Raw genomic sequence first — 16,492 nt, 5'->3', positions numbered from 1 at the left:
TTATTCATTCATAATTGTGACGGAAAGCTGTGTTCTTACTCTTATTCATTCAGTATCATGATTAGTGTATGTTCTTACTCTGATTTTATTCATTATCATTACAGATAGGAATATTCTGACCCTTATTCTTCATTATTGTGACGGATAGGTGTGTTCTTACTCTTTTTTATTCATAATCATGACGGGTAGATGTGTTCTTACTCTAATTGTATTCATTATGATTACAGATAGGAATATTCTGACCCAATTATGCATTCATTATTCTGACGGATATGTGTGTTCCCACTCTGATGCATTCTTACCATGTGAGATAGTTTTTGTTCTTACTCAAATGCATCCTATATCTTATAGATAAGTTCTTACTATGGTTTATACATTATCCTGGCGGATAGGTTTTGTTCTTACTCAAATGCATCCTATATCTTATAGATAAGTTCTTACTATGGTTTATACATTATCCGGGCGGATAGGTTTTGTTCTTACTCAAATGCATCCTATATCTTATAGATAAGTTCTTACTATGGTTTATACATTATCCTGGCGGATAGGTTTTGTTCTTACTCAAATGCATCCTATATCTTATAGATACGTTCTTACTATGGTTCATACATTATCCTGGCGGATAGGTTATTCTTACTCTATAACATTCATTATATTGACAGATAGGTGTGTTCTAACACTGTTTCATTCATTATATTGACAGATAGGTGTGTTCTAACTCTGTTTCATTCATTATATATACAGATAAATGTGTTCTTACAACGAGTCATACATTTTCTTTATCACGACGGACAGATGAGGTCTTTTTCTAATTAATTCTTGTTCAAGACGGATAGATGTGTTCTTCCTCTGATTCATTTATTATCATGACGGATAAATGTGTTCTTTTTCTAATTAATTCATTTTTACGACGGATAGGTGTGTTTTTACTCTAATGCCTTCATTATTCTGACGGATAGGTGTGTTACTACTCTTATTAAATTATTTCATGATGGATAGGTGTGTTCTTACTCTTATTTATTCATTTTCACGACAAATAGGTGTGTTCTATTTCTAATTAATTCATCTTCAAATGGATAGGTGTTTTCTAACTCAAATTCATTCATTATGAATAATAAGTGTGTTCCTATTCCGATACAATCATTATTATGACTTCTTCTCACTCCTATTCATTCAATATAATGACGGATAGGTGTGTTCTTAATGTGATTCATTTATCATCACGAAGGATATGTGAGTTCTTACTCTACTTGTCTCATAATCCTGACAAACTCTATGTGTCCTAGATTGTCAAACGAAGCTAGAGGATCATCTCTTGGGACCCATCTGATACAAGTAAGGTCGTCAAACTGTTTTATGCCCTCATAAATTGCATTTTCTTCGTCTACAGCTGAAAAAATATGTCATTGATATTTCATAAAATACTAAGACCTATTAATGAAGTAATATTGTTTTCCATAAAATAATTTCTTGATTATAACTTATTATAACATTGGTTGCAATGAAATAGCTTGATTTTCTGGTAAATAGATACGGTCCGATAACTTCATTATTTTGACGTCGTACACCAATGGCAATCGGCAATCCTCGGGTGATTCCGCTACTTTCCCAATGTGCCGAGTTGTACGAATAAAACCAAAGGGTGTTGCCAGAACATGTCGACTACTTTGCATCAGAATGCATTGACGATGTGTAAAAAGACAAGGTTCCTTACATGTTCTATTTTTATTTTTATAGCAAATAAGATGATCCAAAAAAAAAATCATTAATACTTATCTCATAACAGAACAACGTGATAATTCATATACGCATTCATGAATGTATGTGTCGTTCGGACATTCTGTGAATATTTTTTTTATGTTAAAATTTTTCGATTTGTCAGTAGTTTTTTTTACTTGTTTTACATCTTCAAAAATAAAACGTTTGGTAAAGAGTGTGCAGACAGTATTGTCTTGATATCCCAATATTATAAGTTCGAATCCAGACGAGAGAAGAACAAAAATCTTCTTCAGCAAATTTCCACATTTAACATTTTTGTGCTGATATTTAGAGTAATTATGAATAACATATGTGTTTTCAGTCGTTTATCACCTTCACTTTTAAAAAAAAATTATAATATCTACTTACTGTACGTATTTGGTGCTATTTCATAAGGTATAATTCCTTTTGGCCATATATACCATTGGTTTAAGACAAAATTCCTCTTTGTTCCACCAGGCTGAAAGATAATAAATATATTATAATGAAAATAAAGAAAATATCTTAGCTTTTCGTTTTAGAAGCAAAAAAGTAGCTATGAAACCTTTTTTTAATTAACATTGATGACAAATAGATAAATGGAGTATACACCTCAATGAAGCAAAATCACAACGATGCAGTTTACAATGACACAGCATCAAAATGACGCATTGCAATGACCGGCGCAGCATTACAATAAGACAGCATCCCAATGACGCAATACAATGACGCAGCATTACAATGAGACAGCATCCCAATGACGCAATACAATGACGCAGCATTACAAAAAGACAGTATCCCAATGACGCAATACAATGACGCAGCATTACAATGATACAGCATCCAAATGACGCAATACAATGACGCAGCATTACAATGACACAATCTCACAATGAAGTAGAATTATGTGCATATTATAAGTTTTTTTTTCTGCTTTCATATTGCAATACCAAATTCAGAGGATTTAACAAAAGAACTCAAGGAAAAACTTGAAAAAGATACCAAAAGGATATGTAAATCTATTTGCAGTATCGACAGCCAATAAGTACTATATATACCATGCGGCCTAGCCACAATCAGATGTTCATTTTGTGTTTCACATGAAGTCAAAATTGAGTGTCACCTCAGGAAAAAACTCTTTTGATATTTTGGTACAGAAATGGTTTAAATTATGAAAAATTGCCATCATTAGGCTAACACTGGAAGCATTTATATAATTACATGCAGATTTTGAAAGAAATATTTTAAATTTTTATTAAATAAATGGTTTTTAAAAACTGTATGATTTTCTTTAATGGTTGCCTTCAAGACATGGTCACCAGTGTTAGATTTTTGGTCGATGACAAAGACAACAAAATATGTTTAGAATTATTGAATGTCAAATATTTTAATTGAAAAAAAAATGAGAAGAACATGTTTAACTCACAGTTATTTCAAGCAACAGTAGCTGTCTTTGATCATTAATCTTATCTGATCAAACTATACTTAAACTAATCTATAAATAACAAAACTTCCAAAAAATCCCTTTCTTTTGGTGTATAGAACATTAAAATAACTTGATGCATATTCTTACAATAAACAATCAAACTTAGCAATACAATTGATATGTTTTGTCTACGGACAAGACATTGCATTCATATTTAATGAAATGCATTATTAAAACCTAATTTTGACATAGTTGAAAGTGTTCTCTTGAAAAAAAAACATACATTTTATCAGGTTTATCTATCAAATGATGCTTAACTTTGAAGAAAATGGAAACAAATACCTTGTGATAATGTCTACGGACAAGACATTTTATTGATATTCAATTAAATGCTTTCAAAGATGATTGTTAAAGTTAAGAATAAAAGTTACCAAATAAATTTTAAGCTGTGTTTTTTAAATTTTGGAAAATATAAAAATGTACCCATAATTCTTTACATATCTCAATAATTTATTGATAAAGCCAAAATGAAGACACATTCTTTTTACTGAAATCCATATATCTGACTGTTTTAAACAATCAAACTATTATTGAAACTCAATTTTGACATAGTTGGATGTGTTCTCTTCAAAAAATGACATACATATTATCTATCAAATTAGGCTGAACTCAAGGAAATTGGATACAAATATATTGTGGTAATGTCTACGGACAAGACAATTCCAGTTAAAAAAAAATCTGTTAGACTTAATTGTGACTATATTTATCTTGAAAATACTGAGTTTTAATTTGAATAGATAACTTTCATCATCTATAAATAAGATTTAAGTTCCAAAGCAGACAAATAATTGAATTTAATACTTGTTATGTACAAGTGTCTTGTCCGTAGACACTTCCTCATCTACTGGTAATACTGAAATGCGAAAAATAAAGTCAGATAGGGAGAAATACTTTTGCTTCATTTGATTTAGTTAGTCTTTTAAGGTAAGCAGCAACTGGAATAAAGATATTGAAGTAAAGTAAGGTATGCTTTTTATGACTGATAATCTGCCACTTTTTAAAATCCACTCCTGTAAATTAATTTTACAAAAAATTAGAACACTTAAATTGCCATTAATTAATTAAAAATAAGATATTTTTAAGTTTAAACAACACATAGGACTAATTAAGACCCATAAAGCCAAGCAATATTGATAAAAAGCCATGTCTACGGACAAGACATGTGTCCACGGACAAGACATTCTGACATATTTTTCAAATTCTTCCTCTATTAATAGATGGTAGAAAAAAATGTAAGTAGTGTTTTCATATCTACAAAAGGACAGGAACTTAGCAATGCAACATTAATGCTGTTATACTTCCAGTTTACTAGGGAATGCATGTCTACGGACAAGACATTTTTTCACTTTTTTTGTATATCCAACTTTGATGGCATATATCTCCAGCTAGGGTACTGCAATATTGATATATGAGGTAGATTTTGATAATGTATATACTAGAAGAGAAAACAAAACACATAACAGCATAAATTTGATTAATTTTTCTCTTTTATCACTACACTGAGCAAGCTAAAAACAAAAGTACAAAATTGCATAACGATTGCATAGTATTCCACTTTTTATCATAACTTTGTAACCACTGAAGATTTTTTGTTGCAACAAGAGTAAAAGAAAGATGAATAAATTGTCTATAACAGTGAACCAATAATGTAGTTCAAATGAAATTCACTTATTAACTATCAATTGATAAAAACAGCTTAATTTTAAATGAAACAACATAACGTGAAATTTTGCCCATTTTCAGCGGGTATTTTAGTGTTTTTTTCAAAACGGTAACACCTATACATGATATTTGATATTCATTGTGAAACCCTACATTCTCTTCTTCAGTTCAAAGATGTATTACTTGTGTTAAGTTTATCTTCTTGTCTTTACAAGCCTATAACATAGACCCATTATGAAATGAACATCTGATCTTGGCTAGGCCGACGGTTCTTACGAGTTAACATATTTAAACAAACGAATCCGAAGTATGAGTTTGTTTCAATATGTTAATGAGTAAGACACATGATATATAAAATTTGTAATATAAATAAAATGATTGACAGCTTGAAGACCTTGAACTTTTATTGGAAATTGATCACGTTACAGTTTTATCCAATAAAATAGAAGCTCGCGCAAGTTCCTTTTGCGCCTCTTGCTTGTATGCCATTAATTTAATAGAGCCCCAGAATTTGCAGAAAGTAAAGAAAATGTCGGATTTTCCCGATTTTTTTAGTTTTGCGCCCCGTGTATGACCGTATAGGTATACGCAGGTAATTTCATTATATCATCAAAGTGAACAATAATGTCGGACTCTGCGACAAGGTTTAAATAATTATTCTAATGACGGTAAGAATTGTTTTTTTCTTTCTTGGTTTTCAAGGTATCATACAAATTAATCATATTTTACAGGTTGTTTATCTCATAGAAATTGCATATTTATCATGTTTATACATTTAAAGTTTTCGTACAAACTGCTTCTCGTTATTTTATTAATTGGATTGTTAGATTATTTATTTAAACACAATTTTAACGATAAAACACTTAACAGTGGCGGATCTAGGGAGCGTAGATAGTGTACCGTCTTTGATCGCAAATAGAAACATGTTTTTTTTCACAAATTTGTGTAGCCGATATTTATTCCTTTGAATTCTTTAATTAACACCCCCCCTTTTTATTCGCAATTTAATTGAATTTTCGTAAAGGAAATGGTAGTACATTGTGGTATTACATTTTAATTTTTTTTTTCAGAACTGATAGAAGAAACTTTTAGTAATTTTCCAAAATTAAGGCAACTCGTTGTTATGTTACAATCCTATAATAGTTTGAAAAAGGTTCTTAAGATATGGTACACATGATTTATTGTTTTTGTTATAAATGAAAACAGATGAAAATCTTTTGAGCTTTTACGTTTTTCGGTTTCGTAAATATTTCAGAGGCAGATACCTTTAAAAAAAAAGGGTGGAGCTTCAACCATGGAATAGCATGAACATGAAAATTTTGTACCATAGCTAAGCTCCGCCTTCGTTCCTTTAGATTCTAGTTGAGTTGCATATTTAATTAGCAAAGTATGGTACAACATCAATTTGCATATAATATACCATGGTTTTCCGAAAACACGCTTTTTAAGAGAATTATTGCATTAAAACATCAAAAGAAAAAATACAATTTATGTTACAATACGGTGTTTTCGCTTTATTCTTACCTGTTCGACTAGCAAGTGTTCATCGTTATTGTCTCCCTTGAGTTTCGCTTTCAGTCTAGGTTTAGCACCTTCAGCCTGTAATAAAAAACATTTTTGATAATTATTCAGAATATATACATTTTTATATAATCGTACTTTGACTACCCAGCTGATGGTCTTCATGGGGGTCTTTCAACGTTAACAAGCAAAAAATCAATTATCAGATTATGATTCAATGACAATTAAGTTAACTATTATACAAGTTTTTCTCGTAATACAATTTGTGATTTTTAGGATATATTTATTTTAGCATTTTTAGCGTAAGTTACTTATAAGTATACAAGAGACCTCTTTATGTCAGAAAACACTATCAAACACAAACATACTATCCACACTGAAATGTGTCCACACTTATTACTTCTAAGTATACAAAATAACGACAAACCTGACGATACTTTCCGTTCTTCTCGATTTGCATAGCTTCAACATCTTTCTCGAAAGGGTTTTCAGCTGATATTTCCTGGAAATAGTAGAATTGACATGTTATATGATATTTGGGATCTTCATGTGGATACAGGATCATAGTCCTCGTAAGTGTTTTATATCAAGCACTGAATCTGAACCCATATCTCCACTAAAAGTTATAAAATATAACAATCATATTATTATTATACTGAAGTTCCTGATTTCAAGATTTGTTATCATAAGGCTTTTAATCTTCATGGTTCGTCTTAGATATGGTGCTTTATGTATGATACACTTATTGATCTTACTTCTGAGTTATTACTTTATGCCAAGCATTTGATATGAAAACGAGGAATAGTATTCTCCAGTTTATTTGACAGAAATGTTTTTCGCAAGAGTTTTTTTAAAACATGTATTCTGATTGATATTCAGTACCGTTCAGTCATTTCACTTGCAGCAAACCTGTTGCTGTTTATGTATTGCTTTCCAGACAATTTAATATGTTATTCTTTTATATATGACAATTAAGCTACTAGCCAACACGCAATAATACTGCGTATATCTTAATTAAACACAAGCGAAATGTGTGAACAGTACTGACTTTACAGCAGAGCGTAGGTCTAAAATTTGACTGAAAACTGCATGTACTTATTTTTCGTTCATTCGTTTAGGACCTAATCTTATAAAAATGGCCGCTTCAGTCCAAAATCGATTAGTAAGTGGCATTTTTTTTTATCCCTTTTCTATGTATCATATATATACAGAGGTCTGCCTTAACAGTCAAATTAACGGTATGGAAACACCAAATTGTAGTGTGTACTGTATACCAAGACAGCTAGCCTGTGATCGTTGTACATCATTGAGTAGGCAATACTCTTATTTAAAAAAAAACAAACAGTTGGACCACAATCGGTAACACACGTTAAAGTAATTTTGTTTCTTAATAGAGCTTTCTTACAAAATGACGAAAGATACGTACTCTGGACGAATCATACGTAAGACTCGTTTTAGGGATCCTTTATTTTGACATTTTGACATATTTAGATAATAGTCAATGAACTTCGGACCATTTACCTACATGCAACGACACCTATTGAATTAGATTTTTTTTTAGATCTACAGGATTTCGGGACATACGATAAGTTAAAATATAACACCACCAGGTGGAAGTAGATAACTCTAAAACATATCTTAAATAAAGGGTAGTCCGGCAGAAAAAAATGCCCATAAAAACTAAACAAAAAAGTGCTCCAACCCCCTCCATCTACTCTTTCCAAAATTTCAATATTGCATTGTTTAACCTTAGAAAATGGGAATTCGCACAAGAGTGCCTCTACTCAACGGACACATTCCTAGCCTCAGATTCTAGAGCTTTGCCTTAATCTATTAATCTATTATATACAATTAAGTCATATATAGAGAGAAAGGCGGTTTAATTTTCCAAAACAGCCCTTTTTGTCGTTTTTGCTTTGAGTGTAAGGGAACAAGTAATTCACTTCAAGAGGATTATGCTTTTTTTCCTTTTAAAATACTCTGATTCCCAATTTGACCCAAAAAAGTATTGTGGTCAAGAAGCAGATTACAAACAAAAAAATCTTAATCAAGATTTTACCTGAAAAAGAAATAAATTGATTGATAGCGTCTAAAAACTAAGAAAAGAAAAACCCATAGCCCTCATCTTTTGAAGTTCAATGGTTGCTCTCATAAATGGTTTGTTTTTATTCTCCCCTCTTCCCCCCGCATTTTATACTTGTTTAACAGTGTGAACTTTGTAACGTTAATATTAACCTAAATTTGCAATTAAATTTATAGTTTCACATTTGTCGGCTGCGATCACAAGAGTTACATTACCTTTTATAACATTTAACATTACATTAATACAAAAAAACTGGATCACAAAATCTGTTTTACTAGATTTATTTGGAATTACTTTTTCCAAACATTGTAGCATCATTGTTTTACAAATATCGATATTCCACGTCCACAATTTGCTGTTAATGTACTATACGAAATAAAAATAAATATGAATCTTGTCGTTAAATTTGTACTAACGAACTTCAACAATGCCATTAAAATTTTAATCGTGAAACTCGTGCTTTAATCGTTCCCGCGGAAATGTGTGTTCTCGTGGTTTACCTAAGTAACGTATCGGACGTAAGTGTATTTGACACTATTTTCCTTTGTACGACTTTGCCCCCCGCAGAGCTATAGAAAAACAGTACATTGACGGGTGTTACACGGACTCTTTTTAGTTGTTACACGGACACTTTTTATGAATAGAATCACTCGTGCATGATCAGTGAGTTCATGGGCACTTTAACTTTCAATTAGATTTGAACTTTTTGGTTTACCGACTTATTTCCTGTCTTATTGAACAAAATATACGTTAGCATCAATATCTTTTTTCAAACATTTCCAGTAAAATACTATTCATATCAGTACACTGAGGGATTAGACATTTAACTTCAAAAGGGGAAGGGGGTATGGTTTTCTCCTTAAAAAGATATTTTGATCCCAAATTTTATGAGAAAAAATTTATTATGGTCAAGCAGATGACAAATTAATGTTTAGCATGATTCCTGATTTTCCGAATACCGTAAATAGTGCTAATTTAAACAAAAACATTTGGGTGGTGGCTTGAAAAGTAAATAATTAATATACTCAAAAAAGAACATACCGCCCCCTTTATGAAGCAAAATATTCGGTCAATAAATGTTTTCTTCAATATATGGACATGAATAGTATTTTGGACAATGCTGAAAGTAAAGAAATGATGATACTGACGTGTATATTTCAATAAAAATAAGACAGGAAATAAGTAAATAAAAATCAAATTTTATCAAAAGATAAAATCCCTATCAACTCACCAATAGACGATTGATCCTATAAACAAAAAAGAGTTCATGTAATACACGTCCAAATAAGCAGAAAATCTAGAAGAAAATCATTCAACTTATGTCATCAATTTTGGACGGTAAGCTGCAATTGGATCATATAGTAACACGTGTTTAATCACGATCAACACTTGCAGATCTAGAGACGAGCATGAATTAAAAAAAAAATTAAAGTATTTGCCTGAATATATATAATGTTTAGACAAAATCCATTTTTTCATAAAAAAATCATTCACTAATGAAGTAGGAAATTCATTCTTTTGATACATTTATATTGTTATCGAATTTATATCAGTGGCGGATCCAGGTCCAAATCCAGGACAAAACAGAAGGGGGGTCCAACTTTATGTCCCCATTTAAATGCATTGATCATCCAAAAAAAGAAGGGTTGTTCCAACCCCCCGGGACCCCCAATCATTGAATATTAAATTCATGTATTTGGCAACAAACGCGCGATTTTACGATTTTTTTAAGGGGGATGGGGGGGACGGAATGGCACATCCTGCATTTTTTTTTAACAAAAATAAAGATCACAGCCTGTTTATTTTAAAATGAATTAGAACTCCCCCCTTCCCCGCTTTCCGTTTCATCCATAAAAATCAAACGTTATCCTACTTACCACTAAAATATTTCTTTAGTATATTACTTTCTTACGAAGTTGCATTTTAAAAAGTCTTAAATGTGTACAACATTCATCTTTTACTTAAAATGGTTCTTTTTTTTTCATCAAATTATTAGATTCCTGATTTTTTTTCTTGAAAAAAAATCTCGGTCGAAGGGAAATTAAAAAAAAAGTGTTTATACTATAACTTAGATTTACTGCTGAATGGCTATCTAAGTTTCTCAAATGTTTAGTCTTGCAAAATGTATTATCACTTTATTGAAACGTCGTACAAGTCAGATAAAAAACAAAAGTAACAAAAGAAACAGGCCGGTAACAACCAGCCGAATAGTTTTTCTGCACTTGTAGTCAGGTCAAGGTCCTCGGCTATCGCCTCGGACCTTGACCTGACTACTCGTGCAGAAAAACTATCCGGCAACGGTTGTTACCGGCCTGTTTCTTTGTTACCTTTGTATTTTATCTAATACTTATTATCTGATAGTAAAAGCGTGTATTATTTCCGATATGCTTAGTTTTGAAAGATAAGTTTGATTTAGAAAAGAATGCTGTTTTACCGGATAAAATAAAGACTCTAAATTGTTATTGTAGAAATGAAATACGTGCTCCCTTTACGTTCGTTCGTACCTTTCGTTAATTTGTAAGAAAGCTCTAATTGGTAGCGGTTAAACGGCAAGTAAGCATGCATCGGGGTATGTCGAGACTTTAAAGTCGTGCAAAAGCACTCAAAATTTGTTTTTCTCTCTCAAATTAAAAATTCTGTAAAGATAACTTTTAATGTGGTTTGATTTATTGATAAAACAAAAATTAATAGCTGCTTTAAATTGAAGTATGTTTAATAACTAGATATGTTATTGTTATGGTTCATATAAAATTATAATTTTGTGTTTATCAAATAATATGTTTACATTTACGATTTATCAACGATATAAATTTTTATTAATAATTAACTAAAAGTATCAAAATTGTGGTCAGATAAAAATCCTTTTATTGATATTTCGATTCATCATATAATTTTCATCTTTATAGCGTCTTAAATTTAATCGAACTCATAAAGTTGTTTTCATGTAGAGAAACAAACCTAGCACTAATAAGTGCGTATTATAGTCCTACATGGCACAAACTCTATTCCCTAGATATTTTTTTTTAAAATTACATTATTTTTACCTTTAACACGTACGTTTTGTGATTTTACTTTTTCTATAGCTAATTAATCCCAAATGGTTACTAGGGAGTGAAAACATAATTAATATTTCTCGATTATTAAATAGATTAGACCGTTAGCTTTTCCATTTGAATGGTTTTACAGTAGCCTTTTTGGGGCCCTTTATGGCTTGCTGTTCGGCGTGAGCCAGGCTCCGTGTTGAAGACCGTACTTTGACCTATAATGGTTTACTTTTTAACAAATTGTGATTTGGATGGAGAGTCGTCTAATTATCTCATGTAGAGAGATTTCAAAGTTCGCTACACGTTAAGAACCTTTGCAACAACTCTTAGAAGGATCCAAACGTGGCATCTTGGAAGATTAAATTTGATCCGGTCCGTCTCTATCCTTTATATGCTCAATTCCCAATGGTAGTCCAAATTTCCCGCCCTTTTCCCGGTCGGTATATTCCTATTTCAGTACAACCTTCTGTATGTATCGCTAATTTGATCTCGTCCTGAGAATGTATGATATATTGGCTACTGGACAATAATCCATCAAATGTCAATTAATCTATATATAATAACACAAGTTCAGTATAATATTTTGACCTCTGTTCTTTTATAAAAAAGAAGACCAAATTTAAACGTACAATTTAAAAAAAAAGTTGTTCTCAAAATTTCCTTATTCATAAACAAGTATCAATACAATGTACAATGGTCCATGTACTAGACAAAGTTTACAAGAAAATCCGGAAATAAAGGCAGAGGTTTTGAGCGTTTTTTTTTATTAGTGCCATAGTACATATTTGGATTTAATAACTCTTAAAAAAAGTATGTACGCGTTTTGCTTTTTTTGTATATGGTATTTATGAATACGAAAAGAAGATGTGGTATGATTGCCAATGAGACAACTCTCCACAAGAGACCAAAATGACATAGAAATTAACAGCTACAGGTCACCGTACGACCTTCAACAATGAGCAAAAGCCCATACAGCATAGTCAGCTATGTACGTCATTAATTTCTATTTAATTTTATATATTTATGTATTTATTTTTAATTAGAGTTCTTGAGTAATGAAGATGTAACATGCTTATCTTTTTTCCTTAAAAAAAGCGTTGAGATATAAACTTCAGAAAATAACGCAATAACACGAGTATAGAAACTCCTTACATAATGTCCTTGACCCCCTCAGTGCGCCACTGCATAGTCACATGTTTTTTTTCCTTTTCGTTCAATCTTTTGATCTAAGACTTTCCGTACATGTATAATCAAAATTAAAAACAATTAGTATAATATTTCCTCACGTCTATATTTTCACAAGCCAGTAGTTTTCTCATGATTAAATCAACAAACAGTATTCAATAACCTTTTAAATGATTTGTCAGCTTTTTAATAGACACTTAAATATTTTCATAAGTTATTTAAAATGATACATATTAAGATTGAAATCTTCATATCTTTCAAAATATATTTAATTTGGATCTTTTAAATTTAAACAAAGCTCGAATGTTTACAAATGTCACTTTTTATAGGAGCAATGCTTTATTTTTGAAGGTATGACACATATAGAACGGCAATTTTACTTTCCTCCCCCTTTTACTTGTTTAGTATATCTTGACCATATATCGTAAGGCTTACACGCACAAATACAGCCCGCACAGCAAAGTAGTAGGCCCAGTAGGACCCTTTTTTGCCCCCATAAATATAGCAGTTTTACAAAATTGTAAAAATAAATGTAAACTTTTAGCTATTTATTGGAAAGTAGAATACTTCTGTTACACAAATATGGGCTGTTTTTGACAATACAATTCACATGTATCGGGTACTAGCATCAATAAGTCATGCTAAGTTACTGAAATCCTCACAATTTTAGCATTTGAAGGTGTCATACCACCAATTAAATGTCCCTATCTGTTCAACCAAATTTTACAATTTTCACAGCTTTCTAAATATTTTACCTTAAGTTTAACTTCATAGAAACCAGGTATATCCTGAATCGTACATGTATCAGCTTTCTACATGCCAATTTCCAACAGATGTTTAAAATCATATAAAAAAGAAAAGGTTTTCCGAATAGAGGTACCACTAAAAATAACCCCTGGTTTTCTGGAAATCTTATTTTAGTTTACTATGGAGTGCATTAATCTTCAATTTTGAATGCAAACTCACAAACAAGTAAATTTTAGCTAAAAATGGTCTTAATATATTTCTCTTTCACCAAAAGTTTCATTTCTGCCAATTTGTTGGTTAGTTTAAGTAAACAATGACATCAAATGCACTATTTTTTGTCCGAGTAGGCCTACTTTCACATACGTTCTAAATTTGAGGTAATTGGTGGTATGACACTCAAAGTAATTAGCCGGTTTTCGTCTAACATGGAAGTGGCAGCATTTGTGTGCATTCTTAACATTTAAATGTAAGATGCATTTGATAATAATACATAACATATATAAAGGTTGAGACTGAACACGTATTTTTTGGTGACGAGGTGCGCTATCAAATTCATTTGGTGAAATAAAAAGGCATTCTTTTGGGACGGTTTCAGTTACCTTAAACGGTCTTTGATATGTATAAGGGACTATATTTCCGCCTCTTTTCCCCATCACTTGGCGTCCGGCGTCCGTCGTCGTCGTCCGTCGTCGTCCTGCTTTAACTTTTACAAAAATCTTCTCCTCTGAAACTACTGGGCCAAATTTAACCAAACTTGGCCACAATCATCATTGGGGTATCTAGTTTAAAAAATGTGTCCGGTGACCCGGCCAACCAACCAAGATGGCCGACACGGCTAAAAATAGAACATAGGGGTAAAATGCAGTTTTTGGCTTATAACTTAAAAACCAAAGCATTTAGAGCAAATCTGACTTCTGGTAAAATTGTTTATCAGGTCAAGATCTATCTACCCTGAAATTTTCAGATGAATCTGACAACCTGTTGTTGGGTTGCTGCCCCTGAATTGGTAATTTTAAGGAAATTTTGCTGTTTTTGGTTATTATCTTGTATATTATTATAGATAGAGATAAACTGTAAACAGCCATTATGTTCAGGAAAGTAAGATTTACAAATAAGTCACATGACCGAAATGGTCAGTTGACCCCTTTAGGAGTTATTGCCCTTTATAGTCAATTTTTAACCATTTTTCGTAAATCTTAGTAATCTTTTACAAAAATCTTCTCCTCTGAAACTATTGGGCCAAATTAATCCAAACTTATCCACAAACATCTTTGGGGTATCTAGTTTAAAAAATGTGTCCGATGACCTGGCCATCCAACCAAGATGGCCGCCATGGCTAAAAATAGAACATAGGGGTAAAATGCAGTTTTTGGCTTATAACTCAAAAACCAAAGCGTTTAGAGCAAATCTGACAGGAGTTAAATTGTTTATCAGGTCAAGATCTATCTGCCCCGAAATTTTCAGATGAATCGGACAACCCGTTGTTGGGTTGCTGCCCCTGAATTGGTAATTTTAAGGAAATTTTACTGTTTTTGGTTATTATCTTGAAAATTATTATAGATAGAAATAAACTGTAAACAGCAATAATGTTCAGCAAAGTAAGATTTACAAATAAGTCAACATGACCGAAATGGTCAATTGACCCCTTAAGGAGTTATTGTCCTTTATAGTCAATTTTCAACAATTTTTATAAAATTTGTAAATTTTTACTAACATTTTCCACTGAAACTACTGGGCCAAGTTCATTATAGATAGAGATAATTGTAAGCAGCAAGGATGTTCAGTAAAGTAAGACGTACAAACACATCACCATCACCAAAATACAATTTTGTAATGAATCCATCTGCTTCCTTTGTTTAATAGTCACATAGACCAAGGTGAGCGACACAGGCTCTTTAGAGCCTCTAGTTTTTTGTTATACCGATAATATAAATTGCATAATTATAAGGGGATGATCTTAGAGTGTCATACAGACGACTCTCCACCAAAGACCAAAGTTCAAAGATGTAACCAACCATGCGGCTTTCAAACATGAGCAAATCCCATACCAAAAAGTAAGTTACAAAAGTCCCTGGCATGACATAATGAATAGTTCAAAAGAAAAAACGAGGCTTATTTAAGCTAAATTAATTCACTGAAAAACAAATATTGCAGACAGCTACCATGCACCGGAAACCATATAACTACCGGCTCCTGACTGGAAACAGGCACATACAACTATAGTGTATGTCTGAACGGATGTTTGTTGTGTGTTTTATATATATAAAAGATGTGTTATGATTGCCAATGAGACATCTATGTCTATTTTTCAATGTTTGGTGACCTTCTGCTGTTGTTTTTTCTATGGTCGGGTTGTTGTCTCTTTGACACATTTCCCATTTCCATTCTCAATTTTATTCACTTATAAAGTGCAAATTAAACTTGGATCTGGGCTGACAACTATGGCGCTTTTTTTTTTTTTTTTATATTAGCGTAATACAAGTGGATTCCAGTTCAAATACAAATGTGCGCTATCGAAATAAGACTTAGGAGAGCCAAATGTATAAGAAACAATTTTTGTTGATGTACTTGAAATTAAGAAGACAGCTATCAAAATAAGAATCCTGAATGAGACTGTCCACTAGAGACAAAATGACATAGAAGAATAGCAACTACTACAAAGTCATGTATATTATTGATTTTAGTATAGAGTAGTTAAATTCATGATGAGCCATAAACATGCTTATGTTTTTTCATTAAACAAACTGAAAGTGTCAAGAAATAAAATTTAGGTAAAGCCATGGCCTCGCCTTCAAATTTGTAGTGTCCTTTACACTTGAATTATTCGCACACAAATATTTAAACGTTTTTGTTGTTGTCTTTTTTAAGACTTTTAGATCAAAAACTTTAAGTTTCAACAAAATTAAAAACAATTAGTTTAATATTTATTCACTTCAATATTATCACAAGCCAGTAGGTTTCTCATGATTTTATCACAAACTAACAAATACATGTAACAGTATACAATAACCTGTTAGAAAGATTTGT

At 31.6% G+C, this 16,492-nt stretch overlaps 1 protein-coding gene across 1 annotated transcript in view; it reads right to left on the bottom strand.

Moving 5' to 3' along the window:
• The window catches only part of LOC143053580 (MAM and LDL-receptor class A domain-containing protein 1-like), a 71,021-nt gene that overhangs the window by 42,236 nt on the left and 12,293 nt on the right, over positions 1–16,492 (bottom strand). Inside the window, exons 3-6 of the mRNA XM_076226378.1 lie at positions 6,834–6,908; positions 6,410–6,484; positions 2,128–2,218; positions 1,246–1,390 (exon numbers count right to left, since the gene is read on the bottom strand). Coding sequence (XP_076082493.1) covers positions 1,246–1,390; positions 2,128–2,218; positions 6,410–6,484; positions 6,834–6,866 — 344 coding nt within the window. The 5' untranslated portion in view covers positions 6,867–6,908. The remainder of the gene's footprint in view (positions 1–1,245; positions 1,391–2,127; positions 2,219–6,409; positions 6,485–6,833; positions 6,909–16,492) is intronic.

Source organism: Mytilus galloprovincialis, chromosome 12, assembly GCF_965363235.1.
Source record: "Mytilus galloprovincialis chromosome 12, xbMytGall1.hap1.1, whole genome shotgun sequence".
Taxonomy (NCBI): domain Eukaryota; kingdom Metazoa; phylum Mollusca; class Bivalvia; order Mytilida; family Mytilidae; genus Mytilus; species Mytilus galloprovincialis.
Note: the sequence above shows the minus strand (reverse complement) of the source record. Positions and strands in the feature narration are given on the sequence as shown.